Source organism: Ustilago hordei (genome assembly GCF_900519145.1).
Source record: "Ustilago hordei strain Uho2 genome assembly, contig: UHO2_contig_02, whole genome shotgun sequence".
Lineage (NCBI taxonomy): Eukaryota > Fungi > Basidiomycota > Ustilaginomycetes > Ustilaginales > Ustilaginaceae > Ustilago > Ustilago hordei.
The window spans coordinates 2,591,893-2,610,901 of record NW_024545252.1 but is presented as its reverse complement, the minus strand read 5'-3'; the positions used below and the strand labels follow the sequence as shown (position 1 = coordinate 2,610,901).

General features: G+C 51.4%; 3 protein-coding genes across 3 annotated transcripts; 2 read left to right on the top strand and 1 right to left on the bottom strand.

Annotated features, from left to right (window-relative positions):
• Positions 1 to 2,986: 2,986 nt before the first annotated feature.
• Positions 2,987 to 3,829, top strand: UHO2_01584 (uncharacterized protein; the record flags this gene model as incomplete). Its single annotated transcript, XM_041554051.1, has 1 exon — positions 2,987 to 3,829. The coding sequence occupies one exon, from the start codon at positions 2,987 to 2,989 to the stop codon at positions 3,827 to 3,829; it is 843 nt and encodes a 280-aa protein (XP_041409985.1).
• A 617-nt stretch (positions 3,830 to 4,446) lies between these two features.
• On the top strand, positions 4,447 to 5,997 carry UHO2_01583 (putative Potential protein lysine methyltransferase SET5; the record flags this gene model as incomplete). Its single annotated transcript, XM_041554050.1, has 1 exon — positions 4,447 to 5,997. One exon carries the CDS (start codon positions 4,447 to 4,449, stop codon positions 5,995 to 5,997), a length of 1,551 nt encoding a protein of 516 aa, XP_041409984.1.
• Positions 5,998 to 13,143: 7,146 nt separating this feature from the next.
• Positions 13,144 to 18,312, bottom strand: UHO2_01582 (uncharacterized protein; the record flags this gene model as incomplete). The annotated part of the gene is made up of 1 exon (XM_041554049.1): positions 13,144 to 18,312. One exon carries the CDS (start codon positions 18,310 to 18,312, stop codon positions 13,144 to 13,146), a length of 5,169 nt encoding a protein of 1,722 aa, XP_041409983.1.
• Positions 18,313 to 19,009: the final 697 nt, after the last annotated feature.

Genomic DNA, 19,009 nt, shown 5'->3' with positions numbered 1-19,009 from the left:
AGAAAAGTGTTGAAGGTAGTGAAAGGACTGTATGGTCTGAAACAATCAGGCTGAGAATGGAACATTGAGTTAGACTCACATCTCTGGATGATCAGATTTCATTGCATGCTGAGCACACCATGCCTATACTCAAGAGGGACAGGCGACAAGATCACAATCATTACAGCATATGTGGACGACATGCTGATAACATCACCCAGTTGTGATGAAGTAGACCACACTAAGTGAGAGATCATGGACAAATGGGAGATGCAAGACAATGGAGGGATCAAAGAATTTCTGGGTATCAAGATCACATGTGATAGAAGACAGAGGAAGATATCTCTGGGTCTAACAGCATACATCAAAGAAATGGTGAACAAATGCTTAGGAGGAGCAAATGAGAAATCTTGGGTACCCATGCTGAGTGTAGTGAACATCACTGGAGGCAAGAGATGTGAACCTCAGTGAGCAAAGAAGTATCAAGAGTTGGTTGGCCAACTATTATGGGTCTCCAACACAGCCTGACCAGATATTGCCTTTGCCATTGGCATATTGTTGTGATACATGTTGATCCTGATCAACAGTGCATGGAAGGTGTCATGGGCCTGGATGCTCAAGAAGCAGGAGGGTCATGGGTTCATATGGAAGGAGCACAGGTGCCGAAGACCTAGTCGACACCAGTAGAGAGCATGGTCGTAGTGCAGTCTCCATGGAGACCATGGACTCCTATGGACTCACATGCAAAGGAGGGCCAAGCACAGCCACGAAGAGGACCAAGCTCAAGGAGCATGCAGATGGTTATCACTCAGGGGCTCGAGAGACAAGAGCCAAAGGAACTGTCACTGATCATGAGGAAGAGGAGCAGTGTCGACAAGAGGCACAGGGGTGCCAAGCAGGAGAGGCCCCTGAGCAGTACTCGATGAAGAAGGTACTCTCTGGAGAGAGAGCAGGAGCAGCATCGCTGGCAATGCTGTGAAGAGGTATATAACCATGCTTTCTCATCATCATAGGTCGAGTGGATCCTCATCCACTCTACTCACCATACAACTAGTCAATACTTTAGAAACACAAGTACTCATTAGTTACAGTCAGCATAGCAGCAATCTATCAAGGTTGCTCCTCATCGTAGTGTGTGTGTTGTATCACCACTACCTGACGTCCGAAGGCGCCCATAGCAGGTTAGCGGTCCGGATATAGATAGAACCGAAGGCAGTAGTCCACTGCGGTCCGGGGATCACTTCAAGCATCAAGTCAACACACTGGACACTCGTGTTGACGCCACCAACCTTATCACCAACACCATCAACCTCATTATCATCGACATCACCAATCCCATCACCAACACCATCAACCTCATCATCATCAACACTCACACCAGACCTTGGTGTCATCATAACATTGATATCGATCGTGCCGAGCTACCCCTGAACGGAGTGTCCACAGAGGTCAGCCGAAACCTACGATAGTATATACAACGAACGCCACCTGCTGTCACTGCACAACTTGATAGTCACCGATACCGAGACAATAGCTGTCACACAGTTTGATAGTCACCGAGTATCTCGACGGACCGACCTGGGTATCAGGCGCGAGACCCCTGACAGAAGGCAGCCATTCACATGGTAAAGTACCTGAACCAGATGAATGGATATCAGTTGCACTTAGGAGGGGAGACAAATTAGCACTCAGATACACTGGTAATGATGTATACCAACACAAACTGGGCATCTGACCCCACAAATGGACAAAGGAGCACCTTGGGGTCAATAACATATGTGTATGGATGTCCATTGAGTTGGAAGTCTCATGTTCAAAAATGTGTGGCATTGTCAGCAGTCGAAGCAGAGTTCATTGCCACTTCCGAAGCAGTGCAAGAAGCATTGTTCTTCTCATATTTGCTCCAGGACTTGGAGATCATGGACGTTTGGCCCATACTATACACTGATAGCCAGGGGTGCATGCAGGTGAGTAAAGATCCAGCCAAACATTGGAAGTTAATGCACATCAACACACAGTATCATTTTGTCCATGATCATGTGCAAGAGGGCAATGTGGCAATCAAACATGTCAGAACAGCAAACAACATTGCAGATGTCTTGACAAAACCTTTACAGGGTCTCAACACCTCATGATTGGCTAGGATGATAGGGCTGGAGATCCTGCCAAAGGGGGGAGTTGAAGATGTGTCAGCATCTCAAGCAAGATGCACATGTCACGGCCGAGACACTGAGGCACAGGAGGCTTACTTAAGTGAGAAGCACAATGAGGTACATGATTGTTGTCATGGTGACAGCTCAGTGGCACTCAGTATCATAGAAACATAGGAGTATGAATGAAGTGACACATCCTGTCTTGGATAGGACTAGAGTGGCGAATGGAGTATATATATGTGTTTGTCATTTAGGTTCACACTACGAAAACTAAGCATTACATAGAACATATGGCTGTGGTAAAGGGAGTCTGATCGTGACCCTGATAACGCCGTGTATTAATTGTTATCTTCAACTAATTCCCTCCAAAAACGCGCTTTTCAAAAAACCCGCGTTTTTAAAATCGCAAAAACTTTGATACCCCCTTAGTGCGCTTTCCGCAATTTAAATTCATTTTTTCATTTTCGACCAGGCCGTGCCACATTCACGCTCTTCTGCGGTTCAATCCCGTTTCGACCTTGGCTGAGCGGCTGCGGTGAAAGATGAAATGAATGAGACTGCTATAGACTCTAATCCAAGTCAAAGATCCAACCGTCTTCCGCACAAGAAGCTGTGGAGAAGTTCTTCTGAAACGCGAAAACTTGGCCAGCTGCAATCCAACAGACAACGTGCAGCTCAGCTCTACCTCCTCTTTCCCCTCCCACCACACCATCCGAGCGGTTACGATCTCTCTTTTTTGATATCTGCCTCACTACGATCGACCAGATCGCAGACAGTTAGAACTTGTCACAGCGCAATCTTTGACAGCCCAGCTTCGAAAGAACGATCGACTAACCCCTACGACTTTGCCAAGCATGTCCGGACGAGGTTACGACCGAGGTTACGACCGTGACGATCGCGATGACCGACGAGGTGGCCGCGCTGACCGTCCACCCCGTGGCGGTCGCGACAGCCGAGACCGCGCACCACCCACTACTCTCTTTGTCGCCGGCTTCCCCCCGAACATGCGAGCTAAGGACCTGGCGTACGAATTCGAGCGCATGGGACCCTTGATTCGATGCGATATCCCAGCACTCAAGTCGACCAGTGCAACTCCTTATGCTTTCGTTGAATTCGAGGACCCAAGAGATGCGGATGCCGCTTTCCGCGATATGCACGGTATGCGATTCGGACGCCACGAGATCTCGATTCAGTTTGCAAAGAACGCTCCGTCGGCCAACTGGAGATTCGACGGTCCTTCTCGCGGCCCTCCTCCTCCTCCTCCTCCTGCATTTGGCGGTCGCGGTGGTCGTGACTCTCGCGATGACCGTGGCTCTTCACGCTCCGATCTTCCTCCTCCTCCTCCACGTCCCAAGCTCACCGCTGAGGAGCAGGAGGAGGCCGACCGCTCAGCTGAGGAACGTGCCCGCAGACGTGCAGCACTTCGTCGTGAGCGTTCGCCTGAACCTCGACGTGACAATGATGCTGACTACGCTGAGGACCGCAGAAGCTCTTCGCGTCGTGACGATGACGCTGACAGGGAACAGCGCCACGGGAACGGCGACAGCGCTACCAATGGCAAGGATGCTGAGGAAGCAGCTCCCAAGGACGAGGCTATGGACGAGGCTGCCAACGGAAACAAAAATGCTGTCGACGCTGGCGAGGAGAATAAGGCTGAGGAGGCTGATGGCAACGCTGGTTGGGTAAGCAACGAGTGATGACGCCATACTTTCTCCGCATCTCAAGACTAATCCGCAACGCTTTCTTCTCTTATCATTTCCCACTCGGTGCCTACACATCGGACAGGATTAACTAGGGCCCTTCTTGAGTGAAGTAGCTTGCAAGACATGCATATCTGCTGAATCCAGCAAAGGTCGGTATGGATGTCTGCAGGATCTCCGAGCAACAAGCACAGGCTGGCCATTGTGGTCATGCTTCTGCACATCCTCATCCAAAATAAAAGTCCCGCATTGTTACGTCTTCCTCTTGTAGTAGTAGTTCTCATGCTCTAGAAATCTTAATTCAAGATTGTGAATGTTTTCGTGACGGTGGCACTTTGATGTGATGCCTGGAGAAAAGAAGCAAGGGTTGGGACTTGGGAAGGTGGGAAATTCCCAATGGCGGAGCTGAGCCGAGAAAATCAAAGTTGCAGCGCAGGAAGAATTGCGTTTCGGATCATCCGAAACACGAAGAATTTGAGAACAGCGCTCGAGCACACGACAGCTGGTTGCATCAAGCAAGTTCTTCATCTTTGCTGCAATATACAACGCCTACCCAATCTCAGCACACTGGATTACAATTGATCGGCCTCTCGGCATCGAACAGCCGCATCGCAATGGTCGCCCCTTCCGAAGCTCAGATTGTCGATGCGGTCAAAGCGAAAATCAACGGCACATCCGATCTCCAACAATCTGACCTCGCACGCCTTCTCGCCACACTCGAACTCGAGAATGACTGGAGCGATGTCTCGGCCAAGAAATTCCAGTCTGTCCTGACAAGGAACAATCTCATCACCGAACCAACTACGGCTGCTAACGGAAACGCAGCTGCAAGCGATAGCACCAGCACCGGCATTGCCTCCTCATCAGCTAGCAAGAAGAAGAAAAAGTCAAAGACAGATCATGTCGTACCCAAATCATTCATCGATGCTAGCGTCGACATGCCTGCCGGTATCTATGGAGAGTACTTTGATGCGGTGAAGGGTAAAGGCTTGGTAGCGGAACGAGACTTTGCTGAAGGCGAGTTGTTATTCACAGAGGAAGCCTATATCGCTACACCACCACCAGAGGCGCTGGATCAGATTCTCAGAGGAGAGCTGTGTGGCCAGTGCTTCTTGCCTGTCTCATCAGCACCGGTAGCTTTGGCGATCAAGAACTGCCCCAAATGCAAATATCGCTTCTGCACAAGTGGATGTCATCGAACAGCTATGGCCACGCACCATAATCTGCTGTGTACCAGCATCAACCCTTCTGCTACGCCGTTGATGGATTTGATCCAGTCGCAGAAATGGCAGAGTCTTCATTGTGCTGCACGCTCGACCGCTCGCTTGCTGTCCACGCTTACACCGCACAGCACTGTGCCAACCTCCCGGACCACATCCAAGAACGCAGTAGACGAAGATGACCTGCTCAAAGAATACGGCCACTTTGAAACTGTCTTCAGCCGTCTTTCCTCCTTCGCGACCGTTTCTGAACTTGAACGAAGATCCCGTAACCCAGGCTGGGCAACCGAAAAAACCTCCTTCGAGGCCATTCTCGCCGAAGCCCACTCTGTATTCCGCGCCGCTCTCGACCCATACCACGAATCGCGCGTCACCTCTCGCTCCACCAACCCCAACCACGAACCACACCACATCCGCATCGACCTCATCGAAAGCGTCAAATCTCGCAAAGGCCAGCTCAAGGACCTCTTCGATTTCCCCACATTCCTCAAACTCCTAGGTCGAGCCAACATCAACATGGAAAAATTCGGCGGTCTTTACAGTATCCATTCTTTCCTCAATCATTCTTGTTCGCCTAATGTTCAAATTCGTCACGTACCCGAACGCGGGATTTTGGCAAGTATGAAGATTGCAGCTTTGGCTTTGAGGCCAGTGAGGAAGGGAGAGGAATTGCTAATCAGTTATATCGACCCAAGTACAAGGTTAGGTAGAAGACAGTTGTTGTTATACCGAGATTACTGTTTCGGTCCTTGTGTATGCGAGAAGTGTAAAAAGGAGTTGGGAGAGATGGGGTTGGAGTACCATCCGACAAAGCATGGAGTCAAAGGATTTTTGGAGAGCGTTACAAAGAAGACTGCGACAGACACAGATGCAACAGCAGCAGGGCCAAATGTGGGAGAAGATTCCAGTTTGGAGGAGGAGTTGCGTGCTTCTCTTGGTTTTTAACCTTGTCATTCTACCATTGTTGTACACAAGTAGACGCAGGACCTCTAAAGCCGCCTACTTTAGCCTGTCGCACATTAATTTGACGAAGAGAACGATCAGACATGATTATGTAAATTATTTCAAATGCAATTGGAGATCATGTGGGATGGATCAACTTGGAGATCAGGTGCAATGCAGTTCCACTCATTGCTATACTATATCATGAAGGGAGATACACCCACATTCATCACTCATCACACAGTTGTATATATATTGAACTGGGGACACTAGGTCCTCACAATGCTATCTAGTCAATTGAGTATATTTTGTTCTGTCTATAAACTAGCAGTGACATCATACTTAGACTCTCCCTGATCACCAGTATTGGGACCAAAATGACTCAAGTTTCTTTCAGGTTATGAGCCCAATAAGCTGATATACTACCATCGCACTATCAGCAACATCAACAAGAGGTTTTGCCACCAATATGTCAAATCTAAACTATTCAAACTATGATGACTTCATCGAAGCTATACAGGACCTTCTGCCATGATTGCCAAAGATCCTCCAAAACTGGTTCAATCAGGAAATCGCAAATGCCACCTATGGCACTCCTATCACCCCAAAAGATGGCCTACTACTGAAGTATGCCATGGAAGAAAGTGATGGGGAGCAAATCATCTCACCCCTATCCATTCTGATCAAGTGTACCAGTAACCTTTATAAAGCAATGCACAGTCTCAGTCCATTCACTAGTGGAACTGAACTTGGTAGAGGAATGTGAGCTAGAGTGATTCTCTTCCTAGCCAACGAAGGTTGGGATGCCAATCACATACTTGACCTCAAGATCAAAGGCTCAGTTGAGTCCATCCAGAATACAGAACAATCCAATCCAGTTAAGAGCGAAGCCCTAGCTTTGGCTAGAAGCAACACTCCCGTCTTCAACCCAAACCTTCCATATGCTCCAAATGTTACCAACCATTGCCTGATTGGTTGTGATGCTATGCCAGGTCCCACTCCTGAACTTAGTGCAATCACAAACCATCATCTCAAGACCCTCTCAAGCTTGAACAAAAAGATGCGATGGGATGAACATGACCTTCTCGATCCAAGAGTGGTCTCTGTGCATGCATGGCAATGCAAAGTCTTTGCAATGTTATCCATCATCCCTTTTGCACAAAATGTCTTAGACCAAAAAATGACTACCTTTGAGGATGCTGACTCAATACTCAGCTCAATTATCATGTGGAGCTTCTCTAACAAGCTATGTATCAAATACTTTGCTGAGCATGGAGACAAGCCAATACCAATCACTGTGGATCTGTTCAATTGGGCAGTGAATAAATGCAAAGCACATTCCACCACCAAAGAGTATGAACTATCCATGGTGACACTTGATCTACACTGGGACCAGGTGGGAAGCCACACATACAACTTCCTTGTTAAATGGGAGGCACATGTATCGGAGCTACACAAGTACTTACAAGACCTGTGGAAACCAGGCTACCACTACAAGACCCTCAAGCGAGCCCTCCCTTCAGACCAAAATGCCCTGTTCAACTCTGTGTTCATTCTACACAAGAAGATCCATGGCAGAGACCAGACAGTCGAAAGTGTCACTGACATCCTCTGCCAGTGTTACAAACTCGCTGCTGATATCACCCCAATGAGCCATCACTGCATGACAGAAGAGTCCAAACTTACTGCATTGTGAGCCGCCACTCTCATCAACTGTTGGGCATGTGGCAAACTGGGTCATGCAGCCAATTGTTGTCCCAACAATGTGGCACACACACACTGGAAAGAGGGCAAGGTTAAGGCACAACTGAAATGTCACACCAACACTTGTATAGTACTACCACTTGCAAGTTCTTGGGAAGAATAGGATGCAGTGCTGGTCTTGGCCTTCTTTACAGAGGTTGAGCTGGCACCAATCAACTTACCACCTCAGCTTGTACCATTTGTGTTTGACTCTGGCACATCTTGTGTCATGGTCAATTGCACTCACTATGGGAAAGGTTGGCAAGACATGGAATGAGGAGTTAATATTACCACTGCCAACAGCAGACTACTCTGGGCATCTAAGATGGGAGGCACAGTCAGTCTACTGAGCTTTAGTCCCAAGATGCAATGATGGGAGCAGATGACATATTGAAATTGCCTCCTTGTCCCCAATCTGGTGACAAACCTCATTGGAACCAAATCTGTCACACATGCTCAGGGTAAAGTGATTTTTGAGAATGAACTCATTACAGTGCAAGACAAGCATGGTCATGCCATTCAGGTGTCAATGTCTGGAGACAGTTACCCCACCACTGCCATGCTCATATGGGATGACAGTATGCCCAAACCAGCTATCTCGCTTGCCTTTGCTGCTGAAACAGCAGGTCCAGGGCAGCAATGCAGAGCTCAAGACAAGGCAGTACTATGGCACCACTGCCTGGGCCATGCTAGCCATGATGCAACACTGCATACAAGAACTGTCACCCTCACCCATGACATCCCATCATCCTCACCCACTTCTGATACACTCTGCAACATCTGTGTCCAGAGCAAAGCCACCACCAGGACACTGACCCACCCAAGACATGTTGAGGCACCACTTGAGCTAGTTTTGATGGATGTCATGGGTCCCTTACATGGTGCAACCAAGTTCACATATGTATTGATCATCCATGATGCCTACTCTAGCATGATCTGGACACAAGGTCTCGCGAGTAAGAGCCAGGCTTCCCAAGAAGCAGCATGGTGGTTTGCTGAGATTTGTGTCGCCACTTGCCAAGTGCCATCAGAGGTAGTGTTCAATCATGGACTCAAGGAAGTATGCATCAACCAAGGAGAGCTATGGTCTAATGCCTTCCACAACCTTTGCTTGTTGATGGGTATCAAAGTCACAGCTGTGTCAGGGGTCTCGCTCCTGAAACCCAGGTCGGTCCGTCGAGATACTCGGTGACTATCAAACTGTGTGACAGCTATTGTCTCGGTATCGGTGACTATCAAGTTGTGCAGTGACAGCAGGTGGCGTTCGTTGTATATACTATCGTAGGTTTCGGCTGACCTCTGTGGACACTCCGTTCAGGGGTAGCTCGGCACGATCGATATCAATGTTATGATGACACCAAGGTCTGGTGTGAGTGTTGATGATGATGAGGTTGATGGTGTTGGTGATGGGATTGGTGATGTCGATGATAATGAGGTTGATGGTGTTGGTGATAAGGTTGGTGGCGTCAACACGAGTGTCCAGTGTGTTGACTTGATGCTTGAAGTGATCCCCGGACCGCAGTGGACTACTGCCTTCGGTTCTATCTATATCCGGACCGCTAACCTGCTATGGGCGCCTTCGGACGTCAGGTAGTGGTGATACAACACACACACTACGATGAGGAGCAACCTTGATAGATTGCTGCTATGCTGACTGAAACTAATGTATACTTATGCTGAAGTGATAACTAGTTATGGTGAGTAGAGTGGATGGGGATCCACTCGACCTATGATGATGAGAAAGCATGGTTATATACCTCTTCACAGCATTGCCCGCGATGCTGCTCCTGCTCTCTCTCTAGAGAGTACCTTCTTCATCGAGTATTGCTCAGGGGCCTCTCCTGCTTAGCACCCCTGTGCCTCTTGTCGACACTGCTCCTCCTCCTCATGACCTGGTGTCGACTCCTTCGACACTGCTCCTCCTCCTTTGATCAGTGACAGTTCCTTTGGCTCTTGTCTCTCGAGCCCCTGAATGGTAACCATCTGCATGCTCCTTGAGCTTGGTCCTCTTCGTGGCTTGTGCTTGGCCCTCCTTTGCATGTGAGTCCATAGGAGTCCATGGTCTCCATGGAGACTGCACTACGACCATGCTCTCTACTGGTGTCGACTAGGTCTTCGATACCTGTGCTCCTTCCATATGAACCTATGACCCTCCTGCTTCTTGAGCATCCAGGCCCATGACAAGCTGCTCCAACTCAACAACATTTGGACAATGCCTTCACTGAATGGGCAATTCAGACCATACAGAAGATCGCCCAAAGCATCCTTTATGATGCAAACCTCAACAAATGTTGGTGGCCATATGCCATTTCACAAGCCGCTTTCATTCACAATCAACTAGCAGGAGCCACTTGCAGAAACCTCACACCTTTTGAGCTCTTCTATGAAAAACACCCTGAATTGCACCAACTGTGGCACTTTGGTTGCATCACCTATGTTGTACTCTGGGGAAACACTCAATTGAAATGGCTGCTTTGCAATCACTTGGTAGCAAGCAAGCATCTTCGACCATGCACCCTCCATGGAACATACCTGGGTTTCTCTGACACACCATGCACTGTCAAGGGCCATCGAGTATGGCTCCCAGAACTCAACTGTATTGTCATCACAAAGGACATACAATTCTCCAAGCTCAAACAATCGGAGACTGATACTAACCCATCCCATCCTCCTGTCCTCACTGGAAATGCTGAGCTCCTCTGCTCTTACACCTGGATCCCACGAGATGATGACCCCACTGAAATGGGGTCCAATGACGACATGCCACCCTTGCTGATGCCTTACTCTCAGCAGCATGGAGACACACCTTGACCACCCCCGTCTAGTTCATCTAGCTATGATCGCAACTGGGACCAAATGATGGCAGCTATTGAGGCAGCAGGAGAGATTGTGGTGGACCTTGATGCGATCACTGCTGACCTGAATGCCAAGCTCGACACTGCCTCGACCGAGGGGGGGGAATGCCCCAGTTGTCAACATCACTGGAGGACCCTGGGGGCATACCTCTGCTTCAAACACCCCACAGTGACATGGTCCCAAGCATATACAACAATGTTTCAGTGCTTGGGTCTGATCGCACAACATCACCTGACCCTGCAGAGCTGCCCAGCTACATGGCCTTCACAACAAACTGTTCCGAATCTCAAGTGACACCACTTGGTAGCCACCACCTTGAACAGATGGCATTCACAGCGATGGTAATGGACAGGGCTGCACTTGTCACCAGTGGTCAACAACTGCACAGTGCTGATGGAATTTTACTAGAACTGCTCTCACTCAACGAAGCAAAGTCATGCAATGACTGGAACAAATGGCACCAGGCAATGATTGATGAAATGGTGAGTATGAGCAAAATGGATGTCTTTGAACTAGTAGACATACTGCCAGATGGAAAGCTCATAGGTGTCCACTGGGTGTTCAAACTCAAACTGGATGCCCAATGGCAAGCAACGAGGTACAAGGCCAGACTGGTTGCACAAGGGTATGCTCAATGCCAAGGCCTGGACTATGACCAGACTTTTAGCCCAGTCATTTGCCTACAGACTGTCTGAATGCTGCTCACCCTCACTAGATGATACAGACTACACATTAGTCAACTCGATGTTAGCACTGCATTCCTGAATGGAAAAATTGACAAAAAGGTCCACATCTGGATACCCCCAACATTCAAGTCCAAGGAGAATGATGGTAAGTCCTACAGGCTGAAGAAGGCGTTATACAGCCTCAAACAAGCAGGATGTTTATGGCATGCAGCACTTGACAAGCAGCTGCAAGCCTTCGGTTTCAAGCGCTGCCAAGCAGAACCATGTGTATATACACAAGGCTCTAGCAACACAATGGTACTCCTGGCAGTATATGTTGATGACTTGTTGGTCATCAGAGCATCCACCTCACAGATCCAGGCAGTGCAACAACAACTTTCAAGCATGTTTAGCATAACCAATCAAGGGAACATCTCCCACATCATCAGGCTAAATGTAAGGTACAAGCATAAAGAACACACACTCTCGATCAATCAGAGTGGATACATCAAAGGAATCCTGACCAAATTCAGAATGGATAAAGCTTGGACAGTGTCAATGCCAGGGACTGAATTGCTAAATGACCTCAGGCTGCGAGAAGGTGACACAGTGAGCGTGGAAGAGGTGCGACACTATGCATTGCTCATAGGATCATTGTTATGGGTCATGCAAGGCAGTAGACCTGACATTGCCTTTGCCATTGGCAGGTGTGTGCATTTTGTGGCAAACCCATCCAGGGAGCACCTAATGGCAGCCACACACATACTAAGGTATCTCAAGGGCACCATAAAGGTAAGTCTCACAGCAGCAACACCAGTCGGGGGGCAAATGCTCACAGGGTGGGCTGACAGTGACTGGGCTGGCTCAAGGGATTGCAGAAGATCGACATCTGGATATGTCTTTGCTATCGATGGGCTGGTATGCAGTTGGTCATCCAAGCTCCAGCCAATGGTAGCAAACAGTTCAGTGGAGGCAGAATATGTGGCATTAGTGGGGGCAGCAAGGGAACTATTATGGGTGACAATGTTCCTACACAAACTTGAGCAACCCATGTTGATGATGAGCAGAATACAGGTGAGTGCAGGGACATCTGTCCTGCACTCCCATGATGGTGAACTTACCTTTGACAGCAATGTACCTATATTGCACAGCGATTCATCTGGTGCAAGAGTGATCACAAATGATCCCCAACATTTCAAAAGGACAAAGCACATCGACATAGCTCACTTCTTTTTGCAGGACGAGATCACAAGTCAGTGGCTCATGATTGCTCCAGTCCAGAGCAGCAACAACTTAGCTGACATCATGACTAAACTGCTTGCAGCACCAACACTCTCACATCTTAGACACATGATTGGCTTGATGACAATTGAGAGACATGCTGGATCAAGAGGGGGTGATGAAGAGAATGATCAGACATGATTATGTAAATTATTTCAAATGTGATTGGAGATCCTGTGGGATGGATCAACTTGGAGATCAGGTGCAATGCAGTTCCACTTGTTGCCATACTATATCATGAAGGGAGATACACCCACATTCATCACTCATCACACAGTTGTATATATATTGAACTGGGGACACTAGGTCCTCACAATGCTATCTAGTCAATTGAGTATATTTTGTTCTGTCTATAAACTAGCAGTGACATCATACTTAGACTCTCCCCAATCACCAGTATCGGGACCGAAACGACTCAAGTTTCTTTCATAATTCACCACCACAAATTTAATGCAAAAACTGCGCAACAAACAACAGGGAATGTGAAAGAGAAAATTGAACTTGTACTGTCTGATTCGATGCATGAGAAGATGCTGAGGACAAACCAGGTTAAAGAAGCCACTACAACACACAAAAGACAGGAATGGTGGATGATCCAGACAATCTACTCGTGACTACCACTGATGTGACGTGCGCCGGGTGAAGTAGGCGAAAGAGCCGATCCAATCGCACCAGGATGCAAGGCATTGCTACCAGGAGCGCCAAAGAGGTTCCTAGCACCACTGCCAGGTGCACCCAAGTTGAAGCCGCCCATCATACTAGCGTTGCCGTTGAGGTTGCCATGACCACTACCGCTACCCTGTCCTCCGTTCAGTCCCATCGGATGGTGAAGTTGGCCGGAATGTCCTCCAAGTCCATGTCCGTGGTGCGACTGAGGTCCGCCATGAAGCGAGCTTCCCATGCCACCCAAACCGGCTGGGTTGGCTCCACTAGATCCGCCGACATTGTTGCTACCAGGTTGCTCGAATGCATAGCGCGCGCGGTCCCAACTAGCGGAGACACGGGCCCAAGGGTCTGATGGAGCACCGCTCGACAGTCCAGGTGGGTTGGAGCCCAATCCGGATGTGCCTGCGCTCTGATTAAGACCAAAATTGCTCGATGCCAGGCTGGAACCAATAGAGCCAGGTCCGGGAGCACCACCATTGAAGCTAGGGGACAATGGACCAGATGTGGCCTGGTTGCTACCCGAGAATGAGCTCCATGGCGAAGAAGAGCTCACGCCAAAGCCACCGCCGACAGCACCGGCACTACTCATCCCACCGAAGAAGGATCCTCCAGCACTCATGTTGCTGCCGCTGGCACCACCGCCGATCGGAATCGTGTGGCTTACCCTGCGAGGTTTGGGATCGATGATGTCGTCGTCACCGCCAAGAGCGGAGCTTCCGAGGATGCCCTCCTGATGCCTGGGGCTTGTAGCCCCGGACCCACTGGCACTGCTCGAGGATCGACCGTTGCCAATGGCGCCGGCGTGATCGTCATGCAGATGCTGTTGGTTCGCATCCTGCGTCTTTGGCCGGCCAATGGGACCAATGGGGGTCGGTGCACCAGATCGGTAGGCGGGGACGCGCTGGGAGAGCGACGAACCGGGCCGCATACCCGCGAAGGCCGACATCGGGTCCGAGTCTGCAAACGATGCCGTGCGACTTCGCATGGTGTCGACAGTGTTGCTTCCACCCATAGGCGAGAATGGCGTCTGCGTCGGGCTCTGCAGGCTGCCACCAAGGCTGCTGTGTGAGGGACCATGAGGCGTGCCGCCGGGAGTGCTGGATTCCATGCCAGACATAGACGCTTTGCTGCCGACCATTGGTATTCCCATGCTGAGAGCAGAAGAGGACAAAGGCGCAGCATTCAGGTTGAAGGAGGCGAGGTTGTTCGCCATTCCACCGAGTCCAGGGCCAGCAAGGCCTGGAGATTGGAGACTCGAGCTCATACCGGCCTTGCTGCCAAAGACGCCATTGCTGGGCATACCGTTGGGTAGCGTAGGCGAGCGAAGCCCCTCAAGACCAGGCTGCTGCAAGTAAGCGGCTCCGCTTGAAGGCCGAGGCGAGCCAAAGCCGACTGGTGAAGGCTGCTTGTCTTGTGCCTGAGCGAAACCCTGAGTTGGCTTTGGCGAAATGCTGGCACCCGGCGCCTTCGAGACGGGTACTGCGACAGAGGCAGATGCATTGGGCGCGATCGAGCCGAAGCCAAGCGCTGGTGGTACAGCCGACACGGAACCAGCATTGACAGGAGGTCGCGGCAATCCTGCGTTTGCTGCTACGGACACAGAAGAGCCCTGCGACGAAGAACCGGCAGGCGTGAGGACGGCAGTTGAGGGGCGAGGAGGCAATCCCTGAGGAGGAGCGGGCAGAGTCGATGCAATGACACCGCTTGTCAAAGGAGCAGCAGTAGCAGAAGCAGTGACTGCTGGAGCAGCGCCAGTAGCAGCGCTGCCTGAGGTCGAATTCTGAGCAGATTTGGGAGCACCGGCACCGGCAGAACGCGACGCATTGGCACCACGAGCGGCAGCCTGGCCTTGTGCAACAGCTGGCGATCCAGGAATAGAACCGTTTTTGGCACCACGAGCAGGTGTCCCATGAGCTGGTGCGTAGGTAGCCTTGGCGGAGACAGCCTTGGGACCGGTCGAAGGCGAGCTGGGAACAGCTTGAGCGGCAGCCGATCCGCGAGCCTGTGAACCAGCTGATGCAGCCTGCTTGGACTCGCGCTGAACCTGGGCTCGAGCCTCCTTCTCCTTCTTGGCAGCATCGATTTTGAGCTCTTGCTCTTCCTTGGCCTTTTGTTCCTTTTCGGCCTTCTCACGTTGTGCTCGTTGCTGCTCTTCTCTGGCCTTACGTTGCGCCTCTTCGCGGTCGCGCTTGGCTTTCTCCTGTGCTTCGCGTTCGAGGCGGGCCCTCTCCTCCTTCTCACGGCGCTTCCGCTCGCGCTCCATCTCGCGCTCGCGTTCTTCGGCCTGGCGTCGTCGGCGCTCCTCCTCCTTCTTGGCCTTTTCGTCTTCCTTGGCTTTCCGCTCGGCTTCTCGCTGGAGACGGATCTCTTCCTGCTTCTTGAGCTCAGCGTCACGTTGTGCTTGCTGCTTGACACGCTCCTCAGCCTCAGCAGCAGCTCGTTCCTGGTCCTTGCGCATCTTCTCAGCCTCTTTGGCTTCACGTTGCTGCTTCTTCTTGTCCTTCTTCTTCTGCGACTCCTTCATGCGACGGGCTTCACGAGCCTTCTCGTTGGTGTCCTCCTCCTCGAGTTCTCGAAGCAGCTGGAGCTGACGCTCCTGCGCGACACGCTCTCGGTAGGCGGCGAGGACTCTCTGTTCGAACATACGAGCGGCGAAGATCTGGAACATCTTGCGTCCTTCTTCCATGCGTTGCTCTTCGGTAAGAATGTCGTCTTCCTCGTCTTCCTCCTCGTCGTCCTCGTCCTCGTCCTCGTCCTCGTCATCGACGTCGACGTCGTCCGGGCCCTCAACATCGTCTTCCCCTTCGTCGCTGGCAGCAAGCTCGGCGTTGGTGAGCTCCTCGCGGTGCATCCTTCGCTCAGCGAGCTGTTCCATCATTTCGAGGAACTTGCGACCGTCATTCTTGAGCATGTCATCGGCAACAGTGAGGATGCCACCTTTGACAGTAAGGCTGCTTCCAAGACCGAAGAGATCTTTGGCATCGTTGGTGCCGCGTCGACGTGTAGAGGGAACAGAGCTGCGTTTGGGATAGTCGTCGCGTGCACGATCCTTGTCTAGTTCAACGTCATCTTCTTCGTCATCGTAATCAGCATCGTCATCCTCATCCTCGTACTCGGCATCATCGTCCAAGCCGTCGTCATCATAACCGTCAGAGGACTCGGCATGTAGAGGTGCCTTGCGACCATGCGGGTGAGGATGCGTGTGTCTGCCGACGTGGCCGCCGTTGGCTGCCCTGTTCCTGGTAAGAGGATCGCCTCCGATGACTGCACCCGATGCGTCGAGCGCTACGCTTCCAGGGAAAGGGCCTGGTCCAGGCGGTGGAGGAATGGTGCCACCGCTGCTCGCCCATCGCTGTTGGTGGTTGGCGTACTCTTCAAGCTCATCGTAATAGGCGTCGTAGAGAACCTCGAGTTCCTCTTCGATGGCAGAGCGCTTGCGACCACAAACAGCACAGCTGCAGAGGAATTTCTGTTGCTCCTTCATCTTTTTCAACACAGTTTCCTTTTCGACTTGAACGAGCTTCTGTCTGTCCTTCATCGAAAGGCCGAGCCAGAACTCTTTGATGCGTTCACGCTCCTCTGCCGAACTGGTGGACCAGATCTTGGCGTTGTTGGACGAGGCGTGGGCAGCTGGCTGCTGACCGTGCGTCGAGGACGAGACAGAGCGCTTGCCCGAGTTAGATGAGGGTGGTACACCGTTTGCGGGCCTCGCTGGCGTCTTGCCCGTCGAGTTGAAGGTCATGGGCTGCTTGCCTGCGGCTCGTGAACTTGGAGGTGGATTGGAGTTGCGAGCAACCGAAGGAACATTGGTGGTCGGAGGCGGGTGGTTGGGCACAGGCTTGGGCGGAGGAGGCACTGTGACTTCAATCTCGTGTGCGTGTTCGTCGCCGTTTCCGGCTGCGCCGCCGGCACCACTCTTCTTCTTTTTCTTCTTCTTTTTGTTCTTGCTCGCAGAACGCTGTCCATCTGGATGAAGGATGCCGTTGGGACCGTGGGCGTGGTCGGAGCCATCTTGCATCCAGACACGCTCACGGGCACGGAGAAGACCGCCTTGGGCATCAAGCACTTCGTCGTCCTCGTCGAGCTCACCATCATCGTAGTACTGAGCCCCATCCTCGCCGTCATCGTCGTAACGCTCGATCTCATCGTCGAAGTTGTCGTACAGGACTACGGGGTCTGGTAAGGGGCCACCAGGTGGCTGGGTAGGAGGCGGATTTGGACTCGACGCATACTGAGCGTACGAGCCGTTGGAGGCAGGGTGTACGTTGTTAGCAGCATTCGGGTGAGGGTGAAGGGGCAGTGCCTGATCAGGATGAAGAGCGAGATCGGCAAAGATGGACGCATCAAAGGGCAGTGGTGGGTACGGATGAGTTCCGGGTGGGTACTGCTGTAGGTGGCGCTGAGATGCATGGGCTGCCTGAGCAAGCTGCTGGGCAACAGCGATCATGGCCTGAGTCGATGCGTGGCGGTTGGCTGGATCATTGGCGTTCTCGTTGAGAGCAGCCTGTGCTGCAGGTGGGAACTGACCAAGCGGGAGGGCGTTGCGTATGAAGGTTCTGAGATGAGCAGGCAGAGACGTCCAGTAGGCATCATCGTCTGGGATCCCTTGAGCGTCGCCCTCGATTCTTCGGTACAGCTCGCTGGCTGCAGCCAAGAGCTGTGCCTGAGCCTGTGCCCTCGCTGCAAGCGATGCAGGCGAGCGAGGACGCTGACCAAGGGCAGCGGCCGAACGAAGATCGTACTCGTGGTCGTCGATGAAGTCAGAGTCCTTGGCTTTGGACTTGGACTTCTTCTTCTTCTTCTTAGCAGAAGAGAGAGCAGCATTGTCTGTATCATGATTGGAGACAGGCGATACAGATCGTGGTGGCGTGGATGCGCCAGCAACGGGCGCTTTGGGTTGCTGCATCGGGGCCGGTGATGATGGAGCGTGTGGCTGAGGCGGTTGTTGCGCTGCTGGTTGTTGAGGTTGCTGCTGTTGTTGCTGCTGCTGTTGTTGCTGCTGCTGCTGTTGTTGCTGCTGTTGTTGGGCAGCAGCGGCCAGCTTAGGGGGAGGCACAGCTGCTGCACGCGCCGCTGGTGTTGATCGAGGCAGCTTGGACTTGGCCATCTCCTCCGTGACAGATTGAACCAATGAACTGACGTCCTAAGATGTCGATAAAGTGGTGGCTGAGCTGTGCGTCGAACTCGAGCGTGGTGAAAACTGCGACGCTGATCAAGATTGATACCAACAGAAAGAACTAGAAGTTCGGCAGTCTCGAGGAGTCATAAGAGGATGCGAGCAGAAGCGCGACTTTCCCTTCTGTTGCTGAAGCGAGATGAATGGATACTCCGATTCGATGAGTCTATCTCCGGAAAGCGAAAGTTTCAGTCCGAGACACGATTCGTAAACAAGACGAAAGGGTCGAAGCAAGGCGTTGCTATGTTGCTGTGTCGAAGCCGATAACAAGAGTCGTTTGCAATATAGGCGGCAGCAACGGCAGAATATGACCAGCACTCAACGAGGAGACAAGGATCGACAATAGCTGAGATGCCGATGTTGAATCTCTTCGCTTTGCTGGTGTGAAGAGCCGCTGCCTGCCTGCCTGCCTGCCTGCCTGAAATGAAACACGGACAGTCGAAATTGCTGGAACGAGGCAATGTTGAAGACTTGGACAAAAGGAATGAGTTGTCGAGAAAAAGGTCGGGGGGTGATGAGAGGGTGAAGATAGTCGACGATAGTGAAGGCAAAAATGTGCACTTTGATGGACTCCGGCCCCACCTCGAAAAGAAAGACTGCTGAACCTGACTTGACTTGACTGACCGAC